At 40.9% G+C, this 27,286-nt stretch overlaps 1 protein-coding gene across 1 annotated transcript in view; it reads left to right on the top strand.

The window, feature by feature from the left end:
* Positions 1–5,952: 5,952 nt before the first annotated feature.
* Positions 5,953–27,286, top strand: part of GMCL1 (germ cell-less 1, spermatogenesis associated) — a 29,166-nt gene continuing 7,832 nt past the window's right edge. Inside the window, exons 1-9 of the mRNA XM_065398600.1 lie at positions 5,953–6,054; positions 11,161–11,257; positions 12,334–12,431; positions 12,955–13,067; positions 13,897–13,962; positions 15,244–15,328; positions 17,328–17,418; positions 17,993–18,133; positions 24,439–24,508. Coding sequence (XP_065254672.1) covers positions 11,179–11,257; positions 12,334–12,431; positions 12,955–13,067; positions 13,897–13,962; positions 15,244–15,328; positions 17,328–17,418; positions 17,993–18,133; positions 24,439–24,508 — 743 coding nt within the window. The 5' untranslated portion in view covers positions 5,953–6,054; positions 11,161–11,178. The remainder of the gene's footprint in view (positions 6,055–11,160; positions 11,258–12,333; positions 12,432–12,954; positions 13,068–13,896; positions 13,963–15,243; positions 15,329–17,327; positions 17,419–17,992; positions 18,134–24,438; positions 24,509–27,286) is intronic.

Genomic DNA, 27,286 nt, shown 5'->3' on the forward strand with positions numbered 1-27,286 from the left:
TTGTCTTTATGTTCCCTTCTTCAGAGGAGGGTTGTTGGCAGGAAGTCCAAGCACTACAACAATCCGCTGCTCAGTAAGAAGAAACCACTCAGCCTTATCACTACAGCAGGTTCACACATGCCCTCTGGCTTTACCATACAAATGGCTCGCTGGCCAGTGCTCACTTTTTCAATGTAATAAACCAATCATTTCTTTACTCTGAATTCCAAAAGGTGTCTTTTTGGAATGAGATGAAATCGCATAGGGGCATCGCACTGGTTTAGCGAGGCTTGTGTTTACTCGCCCCTCCCACAACTTCACATCAGCTGCCTCTCCAAAGTGTGGTCTGGACTGCCCCCACCACAGCAAAACCCAGCGGAGGGTCCTTGGGAAGAGGAAGTCTTCATTACCAGGAGAGGGGAGAAATGGGGTTTATCCTTCTTGCAAAATAAGGGTGGAAGGAAGACCTGCCTACAAGTCCCCTCAGATCAGCTAAAGTCAAGACTCCCACAGGAAGATCCTGTGTTTCAGCAGTAGTTTTGGCCCTTGGTCCCCCCATATGTGAAAATGGGATCTCTACTGTAGGGGAAGCAGCAGAATAGATAATACAACTCCAATGCATCGTTCCTTCTAAGCTACAGCAAGTTCAAGCTCTTTGTCCTTGTTTTTAAGACTTTGCATATATGGTAACTTATTTTGTCTAAGGCTGTGTCTCCACTTAAAACACTACAGTACCAGAGCTGCTGTGCAGCTGTAGCACTTCCCTGTAGACAGTGACAGGAGCGCTTCTCCCATCGCTGGTAGTTAATCCACCTTCCTGAGAGGTGGTAGCTAGGTTGATGGAAGAATTCTTCGGTCAACCTACTGCCGTCTACACCAGGGGTTAGGTCGGCATAGCTACATTTCTCAGCTGTGTGGATTTTTCACATCCCTGGGAAATGTAGTTATGCTGATGTAAATTTTGAGTGTAGATCAGTCGTAAGTCTGCTGCCTGCCACTGATACTCACTACACCGCCCCCTTTTGTTTCCTCCAACCATCTTCCCACTTTCTTCCATGCCACTCCTTACAACTATTGTTATTTTGTGTTATCACAGCACATAGGAGCCCCAGTCACAGATCAGGCCCTCACTGTACAAACACAGCAAAAAGACAGTCCCTGCCTCCAAAGAGCTTACACTTTAAGTATAAAACAAACAACAGATAGGTATGGACAAATGGGGGTCGGGGGCGTACAAGGAAACTGAGACAATGTTGGTGTGGTCTCAGCCAAGCTGTAGTCTATTTTTTTGTAGGCCTCATACCAAAGAATTTTATGGAGGACTTTGAAGGATGAGTTAGTTTTGCAGATGTCTATGGGTAAATAACTGCCTTTTCTGAGTTGGTGCATAAACCCACTGCTTTCATCACAGTCAGATCCCTCAGAAGACCTTTTTGAGAATGATACCCATAAGAAGTTAGCTAACTAATAGTTAAAAGTATGACTGGAAAGAGGGTTAGTCAAAGTGTCTCAAGCAAATTACTAATTGCTAACTTGGCCACTTCACGTTTATGTTCTCCTTTCCCCCACCCTTTAACCTTTTCATAGAAGATTAGGGTTGGAAGAGACCTCAGGATGTCATCTAGTCCAACCCCCTGTTCAAAGCAGGACCAATACCAACTAAATTATCCTCGGCATAAGTTCTTCAGAGCTTTCCTTCTTGTTTATAAAGCATCTGGCGCATCACAGACACCCCATTATTACCCAAATAATTAATCATTTTCTGCTGACCCTAGTCACTCACCATGATGACAAGCACTTGTTCTACAAAAAGATTTCCCCCGCTCTCCTGCAACCTTACTAGAGTTTGGGGTATTAAAATGTAAACACACAATTTCACTTTTAAGAAACAAATGGTGTTTTGATGAGTATTGGTAGTTGAAGGCAAGGACAAAATCTTTCAGGAGAGGTCAGATGTATTCTATTCTACACCTACAGCAATGGTCACCTTTGCCAATTAGTTCTCTACCAATCCTTTTCCCCACTGCATATGCAAAATTTTATACTTCGCTTTTAGAAGGACATTATAAACTATCACCTATTTTAATGCACTTGGAGGTTTTTTTAAAAGGGGGGATAGGGTTGCTTCTCCATTCCTATTTCTCCCCTTTGCTCTATTAAACACTGATGCAATTGAGCAGCCACACAACGGTGCTTTCAGAAGACTGAAATATCAGGCAACTACACTCATCCCATTGCATTCCCTCCTCCTACATTTCTTCCTTTTAGAAGACAGTCTCCATAAACATTATCTGCTCTACCACTCAACTTGTGCCCTTTGCTTAATACAGTGATAAAATTAACAGCCTGCAAAGTCACTATAGGATTGGTGGGCAGAGAGAAAAATTCTACCGAGGGATACACGACTCCACCCTAGGCTAACTCTTGCAACCTCTGGTGAGCTGACACCTCCTCTAAGGTTACCATACGTCCGGATTTCCCAGGACATGTCCGGCTTTTTGGTACTCAAATCCCCGTCCGGGGGGAATTGCCAAAAAGCCGGACATGTCCGGGGAAATAGGGAGGCAGCATAAGCCAGGGTCCGCCTGGCCCCAGCACGACCCGCCGGGTCCGCAGCGCAGCCCAGCCGCCCGGCTACATTGTAGCGAGCTCGGGCGGGGGAAGGGAGGGCGCAGCCGCAGAAGGCGGCGAAGGGGCAGCTGCTGCCCCCGGAGGCCGGGCGGACCACGCGCCCCAGCCAAGCCCGCAGGACCACGGGGAGGCCGGGCCCAGCCAACGGCTCGGGCTTCCCTCACGGGCGGGGACTCCCCGGCCACTGGGGGACCCTTCCTGTGGCCCCATCACCCTGCGCGGCAGGAAGGAGGCTGCGGCGCGGGGCAGGGAATGCGGCGTGTGCCGGGGCTGCAGGGACCCGCGCTGCCCCGGTCGCCGCTGAGCATCCGAAGCCCCCGCCAGGCAGAGGCTGCTGGGGGAGCGGGGGAGCTGGGCAGGCGGGGGGGTGCAGAGGCTGCAGGGCGAGGAGGAGCAGGGCAGGCAGGGGCATAGAGGCTGCAGGGGCAGGGCAGACGGGGGCACAGAGGCTGCAGGGGCGGGAGGGTGCAGGGGCTGCAGGGTGAGTGGGGAGCAGGGGGCACAGAGGCTGCAGGGCCGGGGGGGGTGCAGGGGCTGCAGGGTGAGTGGGGAGCAGGGAGCACAGAGGCTGCAGGGGCGGGGGGGGGTGCAGGGGCTGCAGGGCAAGGAGGAGCAGGGCAGGCAGGGGCATAGAGGCTGCAGGGGCAGGGCAGGTGGGGGGCGCAGAGGCTGCAGGGGTGGGGGGGTGCAGGGCGAGTGGGGAGCAGGGGTCACAGAGGCTGTAGGGGTGGGGGGTGCAGAGGCTGCAGGGCGAGTGGGGAGCAGGGAAGCACTTAGCAACCCCCAACCAAGATCAGAGCGGGAGGGAGGAGGGGGAATGTGGGGTGCTCAGAGGAGGGGGCAGAGTTGGGGCAGGGACTTTGGGGAAAGGGTTGGAATGGGGGTGAGGAAGGGGCAGAGTTGGGCGGGGCCAGGGACGGGGCGGAGTTGGGCGGGGCCGGGGGTGGGGAAGGGGCGGAGTTGGGGCAGGGCTGGGGGCAGGACTGGGGCCCCGTGGAGTGTCCTCTTTTTTAAATGTTTGAATATGGTAACCCTACCTCCTCATCAACCGTCTCTTGGTTGGCACTGGCCAAAGTGGCTATCTACTATACCAGAAGGAGGATGTTGGATGGGAAGGTGCTCTGCAACTGTGGGGCCTATTTCTGATTCTCCCTTAAGTCACATCTCCAGGCAGAGTTCCTCTGTGTTCACTTGCTCCACAGACTCTTTCATGGAGCAGTAGGTGCTGTTCAGGTTTCTCTACTCGGTGCCCCCCTATGGTGTTTAGATGTGCTTGTAATGATTAGAACTGGGAGCACTGGCTGTTGGGAGTCTGAAAGAACAGGAAACAGGAAGGAGGGGGGAGGAGTTGAGGAGGCTGAGTGAGAGTTACAGAGTGTGCAGCTTGGAAAAGAGGTTTCCACTGTAAAAATAAAGTCCTGTTGAAGCTTGTTAGTACCTTGCCTGCTTGATACAACACCCCCCCAGGTTCCCTTTTTTTGATCCCACGACCTCACGCCTATCCCTGTATTATCATTTCTTGCCCCCAGAACTCTTTTGACACCTGAGTCCTCCCCTGGGGTGGGAGTGGGTTTAAATAAGGGCAGGCACATCCCTGGCGATTCAGTGCGTGCTATAAATCCCCCTTTCCCCCCAGTGGTCTGACTCCCTCTGGGCTAGTTATTGCAACCCCAGCTGAAGCCAAGGCTGGGGCCACTTACAGCAGGAACACCCCCACACAAGTCAGCAGAGGGAATGCCTTGCAACGGGACCGCTCAAAAACAAACGCTGCACTCAGTGCAGGGCAGAGCCTTTATCCATAGGCGCAGCCAGCCACCAGCAAGAGAGAGGGGATGCCTTTTGCAATAGGTGCAAAGCAGGAGCCATTGCGGTCAATGGGAGCAGCTTTGCGGCATGGGCCCCCTGCTGCAGGCAGGCTCGCGCTCACCCCCACAGGAGAACACAGTGCGCATGCGCCAATTTCCCCTACCCCAGTGGAGTTTCGTTGCTGCATGCGCCGTAGGGCGACTTTCCTAGCGCATGCGCTAATTCCCTCCCCCCCGTGGAGTTTCGTAGGTGCATGCGCCGTAGGGCCTTTCCTAGCGCATGCGCAGCCTGTCCTGTTCAGCGCATGCGCCGTGGCCTCGGCCTCTGTGGCGATGACAATGGAAGTGGCTGGGCGTTGCTAATTCCCTCCCCCCCCCTCCCTTTTGCTGGGCGCTCCGCTCCGGGCGGCCCCATGAGGAGGCGGCGGCTCAGCCGCCATGGGCTCGCTGAGCAGCCGGGTGCTGAGGCGGCGGGTGGCGCCCCCTCGCGGGGAGGGGGCAGACGGGGACCGGGGCAGCCGCGGAGGGAAGAGGAAGCGGGGCGGGCCCGAGGGCCCGGGCGAGAGCGACAGCGACGGGGACGATGAGCGCGAGGAGCGGCTGCTCAACACCCCGCGCAGGTAGTGGGAGATGGGGGGCCTGGCTGGTGGGGGGTCTCGTCTGGGGCCTGGCTGGTGGGGGGTCTCGTCTGGGTTTTTTGGGGGGAGGTCTTGGCTGGTGGAGAGTCTTGGCTGACGGGGGATGGGGGGTCCTGGCTAGTGGGGGGGCTTGGCTGATGGAGGTTTGGTGGGGTCTCGGCTGGGGGGGTCTTGGGGAGGTCCTGGCTGGCGTTGGGTCTTGGCTGGCGGGGGTGGAGGGATTTGTTGGAGTTATGGCTGGCGGGGGCGGGGGTATCTGGAGCAGGGTGGATCTGGTTTGGGTCAGGGAGGTATAGTTATGGGGCCTTAAGGGTAGGGGTGGAGGGAGGGATTTGAAGGGTGACTAGGGAGGGTGGAAGGGTTGGTGGAGATGAAATGTGGGGAGTTGGGGGGTGTCTGAGCTGGATGGGGAGGCCAAGAAGGTTTGGGGATGTAGGAAGGGCTGAGTTTCCTCTGCTCTCCGGAGGCTTGTCACATAGAAGAAGGAGGGGAGGGGAGGAGAGGAGACAGAGAAAACTAATTCTGGAAAAAGGGATTCTAGACCCATGAAAATTGGCAGGGTGTGTTTGAGTGCAGGGGCAGGTGTTGGCTTTGGGACTTCTGTTAGCTCTCCTATTCGCTCTGGGAACGTCCTGAAAACTAATTAGCTGTAGTAAACACAAAGAAAGTAAACATAAGTCACATGAGCTCTGTCAGCAACACATGGGGGGAAATGGTCTATAACTGTCTAATGAGTAAAGGAAGAGAAGAAAATCTTGCTAGCCAACTTCTGAGGTGGTGCTGTAAGCAATCAAGTGCTTGACAAATATTTTCATTTTCTTTGTGGCAGAATTCCACAGCTTGTGTATGTCTTTTGGGTTGTTTTTTTTTTATCCAGGAAAAAACTAAAAAGTACATCCAAGTATATTTATCAGACTCTGTTTTTGAATGGTGAAAATAGTGATATTAAGATCTGTGCTCTGGGAGAGGAGTGGAACTTGCACAAGATATATTTGTGTCAGGTAGGTGGTTTTCCTTTTTTGCAGTAGAAACTCATTTTAGTAAAATAAACAATATTCTGTAAATTTCAAGAATAGATCTGTTTTTTCTTCATCTCTTTCCTTCCCTCTGACCCCCGTTTCCAGTTTCTAATATTTTTGTTTGTTTGTTTCTATGCAAAAATATAAAGCACCCTATCTTGTGCTTCAGATGCTCTTGACAACAGCTCAGTTGCCAATCACTGATCCAGCCCTCTCATCCTTGTGTAAACTTTCTAAAGATTTGTAGCCTTGTATGGGAGGTGTGCATGTAATTAATGAAATACTGTAATATACTGCTAATTTTTTCAGCTAGAAAGAACAATTAATGGCTAGTCCTCTGCAGTGATAGTAAATAACTTGCATGCTTAAAACTAAGAGCATTATGAGTGAAGGCAAAATGTGAACATCTTTTTCCATCCCTCAACTTGGATGAACTTTCGAGTCAGTAGTATATTGTTTACAGCATTGTGTGAGAAATGCATATAGGAAAGCCTTTGCTACAAAGAACAGGGCTTGTGAAGAATGCTGGACTTCAAAAATTTGTCTCTTTCCTTTCTGTACTAGTCTAAAGACCTCCGGTTTCAAAAAGATGAAGGAAGTAACTGCTTTCACATTCACTATCTGATACTGTAGGTTTCTGTTTCTAAAGTAGAGGTTATGCTTATCATCAGTGGTCCTTCTGCTTTGAGATTGTTGGTTTTTAAGCTTTCCTTCTCAAGATCTCAAGCAAGGAAGGAGTATAATGTGCGCGACAGGTCAACTGTTCTAAACCAGTCAAAAAATTGTATGTACCTTATTTATGAGTAAGGCTACGTTTTTAGTAAAGGTCGCAGGCAGTAAACAAAAATGCACGACCCTTGACGTGTCCATGACTTTTACTAAATACCCCTGACTAAAACTTGGGGGGGGGGTGCTGCGGGTGCTAGGGGAGGGCGGCCTGGGTGCTGGGGGGAAGGGGGCGCGGGTGGCGGTGCGTGGCCCGGGACCCGTGTTGGGGCATAGGTGGGGGCAGGCTCCCTCCCTTGCTCCGCACCTCCTCCAGCAGCAACAGAGTTTGGATGTGGGAGGGGGCAGGGGGTTGGGGCACAGGACAGGGTGAGGTGGGCTCTGAGCGGCGCTTACCTGGGGGGCTCCCTGGAGGTGGCTACATCCCCCTCTCAGCTCCTAGGCAAAGGCGTGGCCAGGCAGCTATGCGTGCTGCCTCTGCCCAGACCGCTGGCTTCGCAGCTCCCATTGGCTGGGAGCTGCTGCTGCTGGCCCAGGAGCTGCCCAAGTGCTCAGGTAGCCCCAGAGCCAGCCACACCGGCCGCGCAGAAGTCACAGAAACTCACGGAATCTGTGACTTCCGTAACCTCTGTGACAGACATGCAGCCTTATTTATGAGTAATGGTTAGGCTGTGAAAGAGGTTCGTTCAGGCTAACAGCATGCTTTTTGCTTTTAAACAACTTTTTTTTATATGACTGCATAACACCAGCCCCAGATATTTATAAAACAAACATATTTAAAAGTAATTAATACAGAAGATACAGTTCTTATTCACAGAATTTCTTAGAGTGACTTAATTGTAAATATAAGGTGCATGTCCCAAAGAGCTCACTAGTGAACTTGGATGCCAGTTTACTTAGAATGGAGTTGTCTTTCAGTGCATGTGCATCAGCAACTAACCTGGTTCTCAGACAAATACCTAGGTGGCGAGTCTGAGTAGGATTCCTCTGGCTGACAGTAGCGGATGTCTCTTTTGTGCTAAAGCCCCATCTCCAACTTAATTTGAAGCTCAGACTTCAGTGAGCTGAAAGCAACTTCTACCTCTGGACTGAGGTACTGTTCAGCCTTGTGTTGCATTCAAACTCCAGCCCACTATTGCTTCATTCTGGAACCACCACTTATCAAATAATTCTCCCAGAGATTACTGTTGGGTTGACACCGTTATACCTGATGCTTTTCCCCTTGTGCTTCTACAAAAGACAACACTTCAAGCTGTTGTTGACTGATACATTTGTATAACAGGGTAATATCCAGATCTCTGCCAAACAGATCTTGACCACATGGAGTCCTGGATAGGGTTTGATGTAATCAGATGAATGCATTTCATATGATGCACTGTTGGTGTGAACTGTGATTATGTTCTGTTCCAGTTTCTTAGATTTAAAATTGAGACTGAGCATTTAAAACAACAAAAAACACACATCCAAATCTACAGCAGCTCTGATTAAAAGCTACTGCTGGTTCCATTATTTTGTTTTCAGATTTAATTTTGAGTTTCATATTCAGAAACTATCCATGATCCATAGTGTGAACCAGTGCCTCTCAAACTTTCCAGACTATTGTACCCCTTTCAGGAGTCTGATTTGTCCTGCATATCCCCAAGTTTCACCTCAGCTTACAAAATCAGACACAAATATACAAACGTGTCACAGCACACTGTTACTGAAAAATTGCTGACTTTCTCATTTTTACCATATAATTGTAAAATAAATCAATTGGAATATACATATTGTATTTACATTTCAGTGTATAGTACTGTATAGCGAGCAGTATAAACAGGTCATTGTCCATATGAAATTTTAGTTTGTACTGATTTCACTAGTGCATTTTATGTAACTTGTAAAACCGGGCAATTATTTAGATGGAAGACATCTGTGTACCCTCCAGGGTACGTATACCCCTGGTTGAGAACCACTGGTGTAAACAATGGGGACATGAGAGGTTAAGGAGAATAAGGTACACTTCAATGGGAATTCTACTATCAAGGGATAGTATTCATACACGTAGTGATTTGCATTGATAAGAACAGTTTTTTGCCATGGGGAAACAATAGGAGAAACCATGGCTTCCTCATGGCAAAAACTGTGAAAGACAAAATTCTAGTTTGAAGTCGTCATATGCAACATTTTAATTAGTATTAAAATGAGTCACCTTGAAATCTCGTTAGCCTTTAAAGAATTAAAAGTAATTTCATGCGCTACATCTGAAAATCCCCCTACCAATTTTTTGTGGTACTGTTGCACAAAATCAGCAGACAAACTTTAATCAGAGGCACTGTAGTGCCACAGTGGTTGAAGTAAATTTGGACAAACATTAAATTAAGGTTCTTTTTCTTTATATCTGTGTGCTGTAGTGTAAACAGTTCTATAGAAGACATATTTTTGGATAAAATATATGCAAGCAGAAAGAATAAACTCACTGCAGTTCCCAGTCAGAGGTGAAAAATTTACCTAATATTTTTCATGTAGTTCCTAAAATAATCTCAAACAGAACAGTTTATTTTTCCCTGTGGTTCTGTTGTTTACTTTCTAAAAAGGAAGAATGGTTTTGTGGTTAAAGTACAGGCAGGAGTTAGACTTGTGTTCTGGTCTTGGCTCTGCCATAGACTTCCTGTGCTACGCTGGGCAAATCACTTAATCTGTCTTGATTTTTCCAATACAGCTTTGTCATTATCTTGTAAAAGGTTGTAATATTTCTTTTAAAATCTTGATGTGGCTTAATGCGAAAGCATTTAATGTTTAATTTAAAATATTCAGTGCATGTTAAATTCAAAACTTTTTTGAGAAAGTGGTGGATTTTGCACCATATTGACCTTGTCTCTTAAGTTAAGAGACATCATGTAAAGGGAAATTTTGTTGAGTTAAATCTCAAAATTGATTCATGTAAGGGACTATCACCTTTAATTGGAACTAAATCAGTAGGGTTAAACTGTTTTCTCAATATTATACAGTATATCTGTAATCTTACTATTGGTGAAGCTATCACTCCACCTTTACATATTGGACAGATTGCTTCTGTGTCTTGATGACCATCTGTCAGCTTTAGCTCTCCTAGCTTGTACATTAGTTTGTGAATTTTGCCCACTAGATGGCACTGAGGTACTGAATGAGAGATGCAATATACACCTCTACCCCGATATAACACGAATTCGGATATAATGCGGTAAAGCAGTGCTCCGGGGGGGTGGGGCTGAGCACTCCGGTGGATCAAAGCAAGTTCGATATAACGCGGTTTCACCTATAACGCGGTAAGATTTTTTGGCTCCCGAGGACAGCGTTATATCGAGGTAGAGGTGTATATGAATGAGAGATGTAAATTAAGTTTTTTGGCGCTGCTTGTTAAAACACACTATTCTCCATGAAATCTAGGAGTTAGCCCAGTACATTTGGATATAGCCATGAGTGTACTAAGCTCTCCACCAGTAGGGAACAAACGATCCAGTTTCTTGATTACAAAGCAACAGTGGTGTATTTCTTTGCTCATAAATAGAGCGTGAGGTGGGGGAATACAGATTTGGTAAACTTTTGATTTTAGATACATATGCTATAATTTGCTGCCATCAGTGGAAATATTGGGTAACAGTGCAGAAGATATGCTATTGTACAAATAGATTTATTTTTTTAATCTCTCAGGTAAACATCACTGAGTGATAGCATCTCATAATGGGCACTCCTTCTGCTGAGATGGAAAATCATGAATCCTAGTAAAGCAGTATTTTTCACTTCATTTGGATGGAAATCTATCAAATTCTAGTTTTATATGCCTTACACTTTGTTAAAAAAGGTATATTAACATAAATGGTGTATGTGTATGTGTTTGTATGAATTTACCTACACACAAATTTTATGATGTATGTGTGTCCTTAGTCTGAGACCACAATCTTGTAAATTAAACTGTATGTCTTGCATGCATTCTTTTTTAATTGGCTTTAAAAAAAATCAATGCTTGCAGGATTTTTTGTCTACAAATAGCTATAAGTTAAATTTTGGACATGAGTACATGCTGTGGATATCATGATTTATAATGGAAAACTTTTTACAGCTTTTCTGCCTATTTAAAATTGAATTGATTGGGGAAAAATAACTTGAAAAACAAATGTCTCTACTTCTGTAAATAGAATTGAAATGTGGGTCGATGTTTGTAAATATTTCCACATAATTGGAAGAAATATTGTTAGTTCTTCTTGACATGGAAATATGTCACAATTATTCCAGCTTACTTACCCTATAACTTACTTGATTTTATCGCTAAAGATGATTAACAATTTTGGCTACAGGTTTTCATTATTTGAATGAAATGATTCCTTGTGTTTTTTTTAATAGTCTGGCTACTTTTCCAGTATGTTCAGTGGTTCTTGGAGGGAGTCTAGCATGGACATCATAGAACTGGAGATTCCTGATCAGAATATTGATATAGAAGGTAAGCAAACGCTAAATCTCTGACATCTCTGTTTGAAAAGAGGGTTTATTTTCAAATAAGTGAAATTGAGAACTGACAAATCAGTAAATAACCACAGTTACCCCCAAGAGAAAACACGAGTTGTTTATGGCTTAGTTTAATCTTGGATTATGACAGGAACTGTGGTGAAGGTCCAGAAACTGACTGAAGAAGCACAGTCTAAAGCAGTGATTTGAACAACATATAGCTCTTCAGAACACTGTATACAGCTCTTGTGGAGCCCCAAGTGTTTGAATGAAACACCTCTTTCTCTGTGCTGTCTTGGAAAGACAGCCAGTCAAAGGAGTGTTCTTCATGGTTCTCCACTTGGGATGGATTTGAGGATATGTGTTGGCGCTGTTGGCATCCTTTCCTGGCCTCCAAGCAGCCAGGAATAAAGAAGAACAAGAAGAGGTGTTCTGTTGGAGGACTTGGGGAGAGAGAGAGATACACACAGTAATTCCAGATTGGTATCCTGACATGTTACAGTGATGGCATGGTGGGATTATAATTCATAGACATCACACTCTGCAGTGTTATGGTTCCCTGGATCTATTTGATGGTGTAAGTGTTTTTTCAGCTGTTAAGATGAATACCAGTTGTTTAAACAGCAAAGTAAGTAATTGTACTGTTCAGGTATTACTTCTGCTTTTCAAAAATGTGAACTGAAGAGAACTGTTTAGAAAGTTCTCAAATCCTTGTGAATCAAAATATGGAACTCTCTCTCCTGGGTACAGCTTCTGTGTGTAGTTAGAACTACAGGGCTTATAGAAGTGATACATTTGACATAAATATTTCCTAATGACCCAGTTGAAAATAATCACATTTGTGGGCGTGGGGTGTATTTCAGTAGTTATGATGTTCTGTGATCAGTCCATTGGCTTTCTTTTGATTTCACTTTTTCCATTTTAGCTTTTTTTCAAGATTAAAGAATTTAAAATTTTAGCAACAGCATAAATCGAAAGGAATCCATAGCATTTAAACATTGTGTACTTTAAATTACTAACTGTGAGATTATAGCTATTTTTCTTTAGATTTGACAATTTGTGCTTTTTTAGCTCTGCAGGTAGCATTTGGCTCACTCTATAGAGATGATGTTTTAATAAAGCCCAGTCGTGTTGTTGCCCTCCTAGCAGCAGCCTGCATGTTGCAGCTGGTAAGTTTTATATAAAGTAATGGACATATTCAGATAGTATAGCAGCCTATGGTTTATTTAGATTAAAATAAAAATTCAGAGTGTAGTTAAAAGGCACACTCATGAACAAATATTAAAGATGTTCACTCTTTCTCCTAATTATAAAAATCATTTTCAGAACAATCATTGGAAAAAGAGTGGGCTGCTTAATACTTATTTAGCACATATATCAGTGAAGCAGTTTTATGTAAACATAAGACTCACTTTTAGTTGAAATATAAAATTGCTTATTGAGGCTTACTCAAGGATGTAAATAGGATTAAATTACCTGTTATAACAGCATTGTGCATGTTGCTGTTAAATATTTGTAGCTATATTAGTTTCCTTATTTGGAAGAGTTTGATTGTATTGTTCTGGCATATAACTTTGAAAACTTAATGTATTTATAAATGGTCTTCACTAAATTGTCAGTAATGTCCATAAAAATATAAGGCTATGCTTTTAAAAACAAACAAACTTTGAATGTTTGTGGATTTATTCACAGGATGGTTTAATACAGCAATGTGGCGAGACTATGAAGGAAACAATTAATGTGAAAACTGTGTGTGGCTATTATAATTCAGCAGGGACCTATGGATTAGACTCTGTGAAGAAAAAGTAAGAATTAACCTTTTTCTCCAGACTGTTTTTCATATGTTAATTAAAATTAAATTTTCTTTTAAAGATGGAACATTTTTCAAAATATAAATTTGACCAGTGAGTTATATATATGAGTTAGTCCCCTTTAATTTTTTAAGTGTATAACATGGATCATGCGTGTTTTAGTTCTCCTGTTTCTACTATTTTGAAAACCGTGGGCTTCCTTTAAAAAAGTGTAGTACAGAGGATGTAAGGAATTAATTGTAAATTTGAAAAGAAGACAGGTTAACTTCGTAGAAGGAGAGTAAAATATTAATGTAACTGGCTGTTCAGTTCTAATTTCATTGGATATTGGTGCTGCTGGAATGTTCAACATGAAATAAATGTAAGTTCTGAATAGTAAAGGTCTTTGAAGAATTGGGGAGCAGTGTGCTCCATCCAGGACCTTCTTCCCCAACAACAAATGGTCCCGCAACCCCTTATGTGACATGGAGGTACTTTACTTCACCTTTTCAATTCAGACTGCCCGCCCTCCCTTTGCTATTACAGAAGATAACCTTTGAAAAGTTTCCTGTTAGTGTCCTGCTTATCTAAGTAAACCTCATACTTTGAAAATGTCTTAAACGTTTCTTTAACCCTTTCTAAAGTTTACGATCATTCAAATTAAAGTAGTATTAAAGAATAAGATGTATCGGAGTTTTTAGATCCAGGCAGTTTTGTATTCAGATCAGACATTCTTAAATCAACTAGAAGTTATGAAATCTATTTTAGAGTTTGATCAGTTGTTTAATAGTCCAACATGGATATCTGAAAATTGTGAATAATCAACTGATTTCTTTTAATCTAGGTGCCTTGAATGGCTTTTGAATAACCTGATGACTCACCAGAGTGTTGAACTCTTCAAAGAACTCAGGTATTCAGATTTCAATTAACTTGGGTAATTGAGTGGTTAAAATAGTTACCTCAAAATATGTAGACTAAAACATGTTGCAAGTGGCATATTAGAATATTGATGACCATTACAACAAGAACTAGGCCATAAACATTTTTTTTATGTTATGGGACACTTCCAGGGTTGGCTGTTTGTGTGTGTGTGTTATATAACTTAGCTTTAAAATGTTCTCAGTTGATGTTTGACAAGTTTTTCTTTAGATATTCATGATTTTTACTTAACACTGTTGGTATTGCATCAATTTTCATAATTTTTAAAAATAAGCTTTTTTGGTATTTGACAGAGTGTTGTTAGTGATGATCCTTAGTCCCTCCATTGTTAAGGTTGAAATTAACTTCAAAATATAATTTATAGTTTTTGGATGAGAGAGTACTTTTTTCTGAATGCCTGCCTAGTGGCTTGTCACTTCCTTTCTTCTTCAACTCCCACCTAAACATTTACTTTTCTTTTCATCTTACCAAGATCTTGTGCTCTGAATCAGAATATTGTGTATATACTGGTGAACTAAGACTAAATCCTTTAATCTTTCGCTTATCTGTGGTCATAGGGAAGGAACCTCCTTTCCTCTTAAATTGTTTTCCTTTTCCACACTGGGTCAAAACTGAAACCTTGCAAAAAAACCAGAAAAATCCACCCCAGAATAGCTGATAGCACAGTGGTTAGGGCACTCACCTTAGTAGGGACTTGTCAAGATTCAAGTTCCTACTAAGCTTGATTTGGAGCAGGGATTTGAACATGGGTCTCCAATATGCCAGGTGAATGCCCTTCTAGTCCACTCTCTCCCTGGCCCAATGAATATTTAGCTATTTATTCAAAGTGGAACAGTTTTAGTAGGAGAGATTGTGAAGACCCACTCCAGATTTGCCAATAGCCTGGTAATTAGGGAAACTCACCTCATCCAAATCAGGCAGAGCAGAGACTCCTATATCCCAGGTGAGTATCCTAACCACTGAGCTAATGGTAATTCTGTGTGCTCTCTGTAACCAGAAATTCCATCCGAGACTGGAAAAGCCTTCCCAGCTAAAGTTTTGTCAAAAGCAGCCCTTTTCACAAGTTTCAGTTTTGATAGCTGCATTTTCCAATGAAAAACTGCTTTGTCAGAAAATGGCCAACCAGCTATACCTTTCACTTAGCTATGGCAAGAGTGAATTAACTTCCTTCACTCTTTCTTCTTTGATATTACTAATTACTTGATTGACTTACAGTTTTATACTTATCGTCTCATAGTATTTTCTTTTCCAGCATAAACCTCATGAAGCAGCTGATCAGCTCTTCTAACCTATTTGTCATGCAAGTGGAGATGGATGTGTATACTGCTCTCAAGAAGGTACTTGCAAAGGGCCCAGATTGTCCTTGGTGTAAGATTATTGAAGCCAATGAAGTTACACCAGGAATGAATTTAGCGCAATTTATTCAAAATTTTTGATACTTCAGTGTTGTAGTGTAAAGTAATATTCAGATTCTGAAATGATTATATTATTTTGACTTTTTGGTGTTAAAATATGTGTAGACAGAATTTTAAACTGTTTACAGATAATTGTACTGTGAAAATAACAGGGCAGTCGATCGCAGTTAACTCGTGCGATTAACCAAAAAAAATTAATCACGGTTAATCGCAGTTTTAAATCGCGCTGTTAAATAATAGAATACCAATTTAAATTTATTAAATATTTTTGGATGTTTTTCTACATTTTCAAATATATTGATTTCAATTGCGACACAGAAGACAAAGTGAACAGTGCTCACTTGATATTATTATTATTTTATTGCAAATATTTGCACTGTAAAAATGATAGTAGTAGTATTTTTAGTTCCCCTCGTACAAGTACTGAAGTGCAATCTCTTTATAGTGAAAGTGCAATCTAGGAATATAGATTTTTTTTTTTTTGGTTACATAACTGCACTGAAAAACAAAACAATGTAAAACTTTAGAGCCTACAAGTCCACTCAGTCCTACTTCTTTTTCCGCCAATCGCTAAGACAAACAGGTTTTTTTGCATTTACGGAAAGTGAGAACAGGCGTTCGCATGGCACTTTTGTAGCCGGCATCGCAAGGTATTTACGTGCCAGATATGCTAAACATTCGTATGCCCTTCATGCTTCGACCACCATTCCAGAGGACATGCTTCCATGCCGATGACACTTATTTAAAAAAAAAAATGCGTTAATTAAATTTGTGACTGAATTCCTTGGGGGAGCATTGTATGTCTCCTGCTTTTACCCATTTTCTGCCATATATTTTATGTTATAGCAGTCTCGGATGATGACCCAGCACATGTTTTTCTTTTTAAGAACACTTTCACAGCAGATTTGACAAAACGCAAAGAAGGTACAAATGTGAGATTTCTAAAAATAGCTACAGCACTCAACCCAAGGTTTAAAAATCTGAAATGCCTTCCAAAATCTGAGAGGGATGAGGTGTGGGGAGCATGCTTTCAGAAGTCTTAAGAGTAACACTACAGAAACTGAACCACCAAAAAAGAAAATAAACCTTCTGCTGGTGGCATCTGACTCAAATGATGAAAATGAACATGCGTCGGTCCGCACTGCTTTGGATGGTTATTGAGCAGAATGCGTCATCAGCATGGACGCATGTCCTCTAGAATGGTGGTTGAAGCATGAAGGGACATATGAATCTTGAGCGCATCTGGCACGTAAATATCTTGTGACGCCGGCTACAACAGTGCCATCAGAACGTCTGTCCTCACTTTCAGGTGATATTGTAAGTAAGAAGTGGGCAGCATTATCTCCTTCAAATGTAAACAGACTTGTTTGTCTGAGTGATTGGCCGAACAAGAAATAAGACTGAGTGGACTTGTAGGCTTTAAAGTTTTACATTGTTTTATTTTTGAATGCAGTCATTTTTTGTACATAATTCTACATTTGTAAGTTCAACTTTCAGTATAATGAGATTGCATGACAGCACTTGTATTAGGTGAACTGAAAAATACTCTTTTGTTTTTTATAATGTAAGTATTTGTAATCAAAAAAATATAAAGTGAGCACTGTACACGTTGTATTCTGTGTTGTAATCAAAATCAATATATGAAAATGGTATTCTGTTGTTTAACAGTGCAATTAATTGCACGATTAATTTTTTTAAGCGCTTGACAGCCCTAGAAAATACCCTTTTAATCTTAAATATATTTAATTATACCAGTGTTACTATGATTACAAAATTAATTTCTAATAATTAGAAGTTGAATTAATTACTTGTTTTTATCAGGAGCTTCATAGTGTCTATAACATTAAATTTATTAGTCTTGGGTGTTTACATAATATTTTATGAATCTAAAATAAGCTTATAAAAATTTGTTTTTATTTAGTGGATGTTCCTTCAGCTAGTGCCTTCTTGGAATGGACCACTAAAACAACTTTTAACTGAAGCTGATGCCTGGTTTTCCAAGCGTAGAAAAGGTAAGCCTATTTGTGTGGATATAGTGTTTGTGAAAAAGGTGCGGGATTTAGAACTTCAGTGCTCAGTACATACAGCAGCAAATACAGTGTAGTTGTCTTTCAGCTCCCTCCAAAAACACTGCCCCATGTATACCAAAGAGATGCATTCATTTACTTCACCTCACCTCCTGTTCTCATTATACTGTTAAGGAGTCTTCCCTTGAACTGTTTTGGCCATGCACGTTGAATCTAAATAATTTCAGGGTACACTACTTTATTTTTGTTATTGACTTGTCTAGTGAAATTTTTGTTTGATCTTCTGAAAATTCTGGCCAAACTCTCTTGTATTTCAGTGGATAAAAACAATTTGGTCTAATAGTTTTGCCTTTACAGTTATTTAAATATTGTTAACTTCCTTGGAATTGAGAAATCTATTCTGTTTCACACTGGTAATTTTGCTTGCAAAATGTAATTGGCCTTTCTCTATTTGGAGAGCTTAAGACCTTCTGTTAAATGTGTATATATTTTAGAAGACAATCAAAATGAGCAAGTTCTAGGAAACCCATAATGGTGTATGTCTCGTGTAATATTGCAGATTTTGAGGATGACATTGCATTCTTAGAATCTGAACAAGGAAGAGCATTCTTGACAGTATTCAAACACTTGAGAGTGCAATACATCATCAGTGATTTGGCATCAGCAAGCATTATTGAGCGCGATTCTCTCGTACCTTCAGGTAAGAAAATACTTTGGACATTTTGTGTATTTTCTGATTAGTAGCTGGAACAAATTGTGAATTAAACTTTTGGGCTTATACCCTTGTTCCCATCCATCTGTTTTTTTATTCACTTACATACTTTTCTAAAATATTCATTGGGCTGTCAGTTATGTCAGCATGGTCAGCAGAGCTGTAAAACTGCCTTGTATGTCTGAGTAATGTAAATATTGATAATGAAACATGTAATAGAATGTAAATATTGATTGTAATGTACTTCATGAGAGTCATCTGTTTCCTAGAAAGAGAATTGGCTAAAGCATTAAATTGAAAGTTAGTGATGTAATAGGTAGGGTTTGTATGTAGATTAGTGTTTGAAACTGGAGGAGTTGCAACAGCTTGTCGCTTTGTTCTCTAGTATCTCAGAAGGCATCTGTTACTTTACCGATAGATAAAGTTTGGAGAGAAGAAAGCTCTTGTGTTGTCCTCAGCAAGGCCATTGGCTGTCTGTTCAGTTATTCGGTTTGCATTGTCCAGTGTGTAAAATGTGCCCAACTTCTTTTGATTTGGGGTGCACATGTGAATATTAAGAGAGAATAATCAATGTTGATGAAAGAAAATCAGGTTGAACCAAGAATTAAAATGTTAACATAAATTGCATTATAAATAGACTCCATCCTCACTCTGTTGGCACAATCCTGAGTAAGCAAATGGTCTTTGCTCCTTGCTCTGAAGCTTAACAAACTTGGGCACTGCCAGATGAACAGAAATATTAATTCTCAAAGTTGGGGGCCTAAACTGAAAATGCGCTGCCACCAAGCATTCAAATCTTCCAGTAGGTGGAGCTCTTGGCTCTCTAACTTCAGTTCCACTTCCCTCTTCCTTTCACTGCTAAGTTAATTGAGCGTGCCTGTTAGAAAAGTTGCCTTGATTTCCTCTTCTCCAGCTATGTATTGGATCCTCTCGGATCTGGTTTCCACCACCTTTACTCCACTTAAACTGTTTTCACAAAGCCTTCTGATGATCTCAAGGTCTCTACTTTATCTTCACTGACCCCTGAGAATACGAAAGTGTCTAAATCTTCTCAAATCTTATCCACCCTAGGTTTTTATGATACTGTCCTTTCTGGTTCACATGCTACCTCATTATCTGTCCCTTCCATGTCTCCTTTGGCATGGCCTCCTTTGTCTATGGGGTTGCATGTTGCTCTGTCCTTGAATCCCTTTTCTTTTTGTTACTTACTTTCTTTGGGTGATATCCTGTACTTTCACAGCTTCATTTACGATGTCTGTGGTGATACACAAATGCACCTGTCCAACCCTTATTCATCTCTGCCCACCCAATTCTGCATCTCAGCCTCTCTGACATCTCCTCCTGGATGTTACTGAAAAGTTAGACTTAAGCAGTTCAGTTTTAACTTTTTTATTTTTCCTCTTAAACCCTCTTTACTCTCTCCATCCTCTCCCTTAGACATGATCTTCATGTCACTCAGCCCTGTATACTAAGTGTCACCTTTGATTCCTGCCTCCTCGTCGCCCAGGTGTTCAAGCCATGTCCAAATCCTGCTATGTCTTCCTCCAAAACTTCTTCAGGATCTAATGTTTTTTTTTCTATCCCTACAACTAAAATGCTCTTTCAAGTCCTCATGTCCCATCTTGATTACTGTAATCTCACTGACATCCATGCTCAGCCCCATCCACTGCATACAAAATAAAGTTTCCAGCATCATCTAGCCAATCAATTTGACCGAGTAATTTAATCCTTTCCTTGACTTCATCTCCTGCACTGCATCAGGTTGAAGCAATGAACTTGGCCCTACTTTCATGGCACTAACTGTGCCCCTTGTTTATTCTTTCTTCTTACTGTGTTGCCCTGTCCCTTTTACCTTGTTAGTGGTGTCAGCTTCTTCAGTCATCTCCTCATCTTTGACTCCACACCCTGAACACAGAACAAACATCTTGGGCAGGATCGTTCCTGAAAACTTGGTTCTTCTGTGACACCTACAAGAAGCTAAAAGGCTGATCGTGGCTAGATTTTGGGTACTTAGGAGTGAAGTACCCCTCCAAAAAAAAAACTGTTATAAATATGATCAGTTACCCCCATCACCACTTCACTTAAATCTTGTACTACCTTCCCTTACTGCTTGTTATAAAAACAGTCTCCAGTTTGTTCCATCTTCATCACGCCAGCACAACCAGAGAACTGAATGTTTATCTGAATGGTCAGAAGGTGAAGCATGAAGTAGAACTGGTCTGTCTAGGTGTGACCTTAGACCACACACTGAGTTACCATGCCCACCTGAAGAAGACAGCAGCTAGAGTTACGACATGTAACAATCTTCTTAGCAAACTGGCAGGTTCGTCATGGGGTGCTTGTGCTCCAAATTTGCGGACGTCCGCTCTTGCCACCTCATATTCCATGGCGGAGTACTGCGCACCAGTTTGGAGTCGATCATCACACACCAATCTGGTGGATATGCAGTTACATGCCGCCATAGGTATCATCTCTGGCACCCTGCATCCGACTCCACTCCCATGGCTTCCAGTTCTGAGCAATATTGCTCCTCCTCATATCAGACGAGAGGTTGCAAATAGCAAGTTACTGGAGAAAGTATGCGCCAACCCAAACCTGCCGCTGCACAATGACCTTTTTAAGCCACCAGCTGCACGTTTGCCGTCATGTCGCCCATTATGGTCTCATCCGCCACGCCAGGATGTTAGGGCGGAAACCCTCTGGCGAGAGGAATGGATAGCTGTTACAATCCCCAACCAGTCCCTTGTCGCTGACCCTACAATTTCCCCGCCTGGTTTTGACCTGCCCCGTCGCCATCACTTGGCGAGACTACTGCACATGCTAAATAAATAAATACTGCTTGTTTGTTTGTTTCAAATTCATTCGAAAGAACTTTTAGAACCCTTACTCCCTTAATAACCCTCCTCTTCCCTCCATTACTGTCAGGATTAGTGCAGAGGAAGTTGGAGAAATCCAGTTATGCTATGGTCCTGTAAGTCAGCCTAGATAGGAAAATATATTACTAACAGGAGATGGAGCCAGGAAATTAAAGATTGCTTTGATATCAGACTCGTATAAATGGTCTTGTACTCGCTGAGAAGTTCAGTTAAATTTTGTGTCCTGCTGGTGGAACAATTCTTCTGGCTTGATAGGATTTTATTCATCTTTGGTTTGGTCATTTCTTACCTCTTTGTCAAAACCGATCTATACTGTTTTGCATAAATGTAACTGGAGTTGGAGAGATGCTGTATGTTAACTTTATGCCAAGACTAACCTTAGCTTTATAGTGCTGTATTTTGTTACTTGTGAATCTTAGTATTTTTGCTTTTAATTTTTAACATACTAAGCCATGTAATTTTAATTTTCTTTTCACAGCACACCAAATTATAAATGTAGACTTGAAGGTATCCTGATTCCTGGATGTATAATATATGGCGAGGATCCTTTCACCTTTTTATTTGCAAAAATTTAAAATTAACTTCATTTAAAATCTTTTATTTTAATGAGATCTATTTCAGATACTGTAACAGAATTCCAGTAATTGGATCTGAGTAAAATAACTGTCATAAGTACATGAACAAGATGTCAGCAAAACATAGTGGTGCTCAAGCATGGACCACACCAGTCCACGTTACTATTTCTTATCTATCATGGAGTAAGATATCTGTACTAGAAAAACCTTTTCAGCATTTTCTTGTTCATTCTAGAAAAGGGGTGGTCTGAATACAGAACTAGAAGTAACTTCTGTGTATCTCTTGTGCTACAAGAAGGAAATCTGTTTCCTGAAGTTAGTACAAGATAGGCAGCTTGTGGGGTGGTTTTTTTGATATATTGTGTGTTTTGATCTTCTCACTGAGAGCAAAACAGTATGTGTAAGAAGATTATCCTGGTTTCCTTTATTAGTCTGGTAAGAAAGATGATAGGCAAATGATTAATCCAGAGGTTTTGTCATGCAGGATGTCAAATGGATGACAACTTCTAGCATAAGCTGTTCATGACTTGACTAACATGACTTGACTGAGCAGTTCCTAAACTGTGGCCAGGAACTGCTGAAGTTGATGTATGAATGTGTATATGACTGCAGACGGGAGGGGAATTAGTCTTTGAGAGAACTTCTTAGGATGTGGTCCACAGTGAGAATAAGTGTGAATCCTTTACTCTCTAGTTTCGTTACGTAAAAACAATTGTTTTATGTGAAGTCTGTTTCAAAAAACCAAATGAAGAAAGTTTTTTTTTCTTAACCATGTTACAAGTCTATAAATTTTATCTTAAATGCTGAATGAAGATACATTTGTGGACTTCAACATTTATTACATTTGTAAGCCATTAGTACTCTTTACTCGACAACTATCTGGCTAGGTTGCTTTTTCTTCTCATTTTGAGAAGAAGTTTGATAAATACAGGTGATGTGTTTTGGAACAACTTCGGTGATTGGATGTCATCACTAAATTTTGAAATTATTGTATGGTGCCTGAGGAGTACTTCTCAGAGTTCAGAAAATATATTTTGTAATGTAAATCTTTTTAGATAGTTCCAGATTAAATTCTGTTTAAACAATCTTTTGTTGAGTGGTTGAAAGATATGCTACAAATTATGTTTTGTGTACCGCAAGTGTCCGGGCACAATAAGAGGAAAAGGCAGTGATGCATTTGCCACTCAAGTTTTAGAATAAAATCTTATCTTTGCTGTAATACAAATGCAGGTCTGTTTTAACCATCTTGCTATTGTAGTTTGTCTGGTAACTTTGCTCAAGAGTTCCAGAACAATATTTTTAACTTAAAGTTACCCTGGTTAACGCCTTTCATGTGCTAAGCAAGTCATTAAAATACAATTAAAATATAACAATGAATAAAATATTTAAAAGCAAATCCTTTTGTTTCCAAATTACCCTTGACACCAAATTGCCTTTTTTCCTCCTCCTCTCTCTCTCCAGAACTCTTCCAGAGTTTTTCTTCATTTTGATTGTGGTTTCGCTGAAATCCTTTTTATAGCTTTCAGTTTCCATTAATTATTTTTATTCTTTTTGGGTCCAGGCTTGCTCCCTTTTGAAGACTGAGTTTTGTTATTAAAGGTAGTAGAGTCAGTATCGGTCCCTTATCAGTCCTAAATCCTTTGTGTCTAAAATTTTGGGCATCCTGAGTGCTTTTTTCATTCTTCCCTTCCTTTTGCCACCTTTGTTTACTCCCTATTTAAATAATTGAATTCTCCCCCCAACTCTCCTTAGACTTCTTTTTACCTTATACTTGACTTCACCTACCTGCCTCTTTGCCCCTTCTCTCATCTCTTCACAGTGGAACTTGTTCCGCTCTATATTGAACTTCGGTCCTCTCTTCTAGGTCATTGAGCTTTTAACCAGCTCTTTAATGTTTGCCTTAGAACTGTCCTGTTGTTCCAGTAAAACTGATAGCTGTAAAACCTTCCTATTACTCTTACAACAAAACTCCACATATCAGTTTTCTCTAATTTTCCCAATAGTTGCATCCTTGGTCCTGTAGTTAGGGCATTGGCTTAGGGTGTGGGAAATCTAGGTTCAATTCCCTGCTCAGCCATGGACTTGTTGTGTTATCTTGGGCAAGTCACTTAGCCTCTCTGTGTCTCAGTTCCCCATCTGTAAAATGGGGATGTCATGCTTTCCTACCACACAGGGGTGTTGTGACGATAAAATACATTGAACATTGTGAAGCGCTGTGTACAGATGAAAAGCATTATATAAGAAATAGGCATTATCCTTCTATTTCCTTTTGAGTGTAGCTATATTCGAACCTTCACTGCTCTTATATTTCAGTTTTATATTCTTTTTGATTGCATAACTTTCCAATATGATCTTTCACTTGAGACTGAGACAGTGATACCCGCTGTGTAAGAGGTTGCCTCAGTACTATTGTATCTCTAAGTATCATTTTGTGATCGCATATGCTATATACCAGTAAGCTATAGTTTAACTGCATTCTAACCCCTTTGTAACAGTTCTTTTTTGCATGGGGGGGAGAGGGGGAACTGTTTAGTCATATAGTTATTTCAGAGGGAATGGTGCTGATTTGGTAACAAAAAATGCATGTAGTGTTATATGTTACTTTATTTTGAGCAGGGTTATTTTATTGTTACTTGCAACTTAAAATAGTTCAGATAAATCTTAAAGATGGGAATACCAGTGAAATATCAATTGACTGGATGTGAATTGGCTATTTAATTAATTAATACGAAACTTTTTCATCTCAGTATAATTTTATTTCCTTATTTTAAATGTTATATAAATATCCCCTTTCCCACCTCCAAAGAAATCTCCACATTTATTTATATTTTTTTAATTTTAGAATGGCTGTCCTCTGTTTACAAACAGCAGTGGTTTGCCATGCTCAGAGCAGAACAAGACAATGATATTGGGTAGGTATATTACAGGTTTTCTTTTATCTCTTATTTTGAGTAGAATCTTTCTCTGGTATAGACTCTGATATGCATAAATGTTTAGAGTTCACATCAAAATGAGAAAATTAGGCCTAAAACAGTTAGTTATTTTAAACTTCAATCATATCCAATTCTTTGTGGAGCAATCTATTTCATTCACTTTCATCTGGTCAATTTCTGGTCATCTGCAAAATAGAACTGTAAGAACTTGTTTTCTATAATATGACTTTAGAGGTGGACATTATTTTCCAGGTTTTTTTATACTGGTCAGTATTTGTCACCACTAGTATTGCATATGTGCTTTGAGGATTTGAAATAGTAATTTAGTAATCAATTTTGAAATGGATTAAGAAAAAATGAAAAATATGCAGAAGCTAAATTTATCCTTCTGGTTTATTTTCCCCCTTTCATGTGGCTGGATGGACAGGGGACGGTGTATAGGCTAAACAAATTTGTAGAACTATTTTGAATTAGGTAAATAGTGGAGGGATAACTCTCAACCTTCAAGTGTGTATAATGAGAAGCATTTTTTCTGTCTACAGTCATGACTACAGTCCTTCCTTTGTATTCTGTCCCAGTTTTTCTTAGTTTCAAAAATAAATGTTTAGGTTCTTATTTAGAAAATAGTATGTTGCTTCCATGCAAGTCACTAGTGGTAGCTGTTTTAGTTGGGAATCTTAAAGAGCTTGCGTAGCATAGAAGCCAGATATCTTTTCTCTGAATTGGCTCCTAAATTATTTGTTTTGTGATAGTGCCATCACTTGCTGGAGTTTTGAACTGTGTCCCTAGCCTTTTCCTCTGCAGTCTCTTCCTTAGCCATATTATAATGCTGTTTGCAATGCTGTAGTTCGTTTACCTGTCACCATTTGCATTACAGACCCAGTTTTATGTTGGCTCCCCAGGGATAATACATTTTATTCAGATGCTTTCAGTTACATGGAGTTGATGGCCCTTCCACCTCAAAAATAAATTGGTTAATCCAGGATTTAGTCTGAGTGATCAAAGTGTCCTTGTTCTGGCTAACCATCTAACAAAATGGTAATTACTTTACTTTTCCCTGTAGTTCAGAGTGGGAGAGTTTTTTGATATGGAGTACATTTATCAGAATAACAGATATAAAATTGCTTGTTTAGCATAACACTGATCAATAAAAGCTAATAAGTGTTAATGTGCTGTCCCTTATAATGTTATAACTGCCACTGGAAAAATCATTTCAGTATCTGAGCGTATTATATGGTAATGTTCACTGAGGTCTAGGGTTTGGAGTTATAGGGCTGGAGGCCACAAGAACTGCATTCTATTCCTTTTATTCACTGACTTGCTGTCTGACCTTGAACAGGTCACTTCATTTCTTTATAGATATGGAAACTAAGGCAAAATAGGGGGAGAAGGGAGAGGATAATGATGTTTTGTAGCCTGTTCAGTATTAGAGGGCTTTGTAAGACTGTTGGTATTTATAGAGATAACGAACGCTATTTTAGTTTTGTGGCCTGCCTTTTGTCTCCCTTTTTACTTTGGTTTCCATTTTCTTGCATCAGTTCTGCCAAACCAGCATCTGTCATTTTAGAAAATATGCGCATCTACTAGCTAGGCTAGGGTATGCTTGTTTTTTTTGTTTGTTTGTTTTTTTAAACTTGCTTGTCAGATGCCTCTTCATGGCAACAGCATTGTCTTAGAAGGGCAAATGAAGTATGCAGTTATGAGGTCTTTTTTACTACTCTTTAATCTTGCATTAAATAAAGTGTATTACAAGAACTGAACATTTTTCCAAGTAGAAAATGCCAGAGTTGTAGTGTACCTATCATTTAGTAAAACATTGCACAGTGAGTTACAGCTATGTTATTAGGCTTGAGACTTCAAGAGGAGGAGCAGAGCCAGAGCTTCATATGAAGTCAAATATTAGACAGCGAAAACAAGGCAGATAAAGCTAATTTCACTTAGGAGTATTTCAGTGCTGCTGTTGCTGTTGAAGAATTTACTTTATTAATATTAATGTCTGCTATCTGATATGTACTGCTAAAAAAAGGCTTTTTGATAACTTTCTGGATCACATCCAAAACTAAACTGAAAAGAGAAGCTGTTAGCTTAACATTTTGAAACAATTAAGCAGTTTCATTTAACAGAAAAAATTGTGTTTAACAAGTCTTTAGTACTATTGTCTATGAATCCAGACATCTCAGGACAAATGTAGATTTATTTAGGTTTTTCTGCATCATTTCTTCTATTGATAGCTTTCTTGTATTGTAATTGTTTAATGTTGGGTAGAGCTGGAGAGTGATTTGGCAAATATAATTTCTTAGTTTAATCAGTGAAAATTGTGTAGGTTTGTATAAGGAGATCAGATGTTCCAGGGATTTTTCAGTGGTGCCCTAGCTAATTTTATTGAACAGTGTTTTGTCCAGGTCTTAGTAAAATTAGCTAATATCTTCTTCCTATCCCCTACTGTTCTGGGATTGTGTAGGAGGGAGATACTGCCCTCGGTGCTGTGTTTTGGCACTTCCTCATTTTGGGATTTGGTCTGTCACATTACAAATCCCAGAGAGAACCAGATTTTAATTCGCAACTCCAGAGGCTCCACTGCTTGTCAGCAGAACACATCCTCCTGGGACCCAGGACAGTCAGCTGGGGTTCCTAATTAATATTTCAAATAAGAAAAGAGATACCAGGTATTGCTACGTAGGAAGGAAGGTATGGACGTTAGAAGTCAAATGGGTGGGTAAAAGAATAACTTGATGATCAGAAATTTCCCCATATTTC

This window comes from Emys orbicularis, chromosome 2 (genome assembly GCF_028017835.1).
Source record: "Emys orbicularis isolate rEmyOrb1 chromosome 2, rEmyOrb1.hap1, whole genome shotgun sequence".
NCBI classification, from domain to species: domain Eukaryota; kingdom Metazoa; phylum Chordata; order Testudines; family Emydidae; genus Emys; species Emys orbicularis.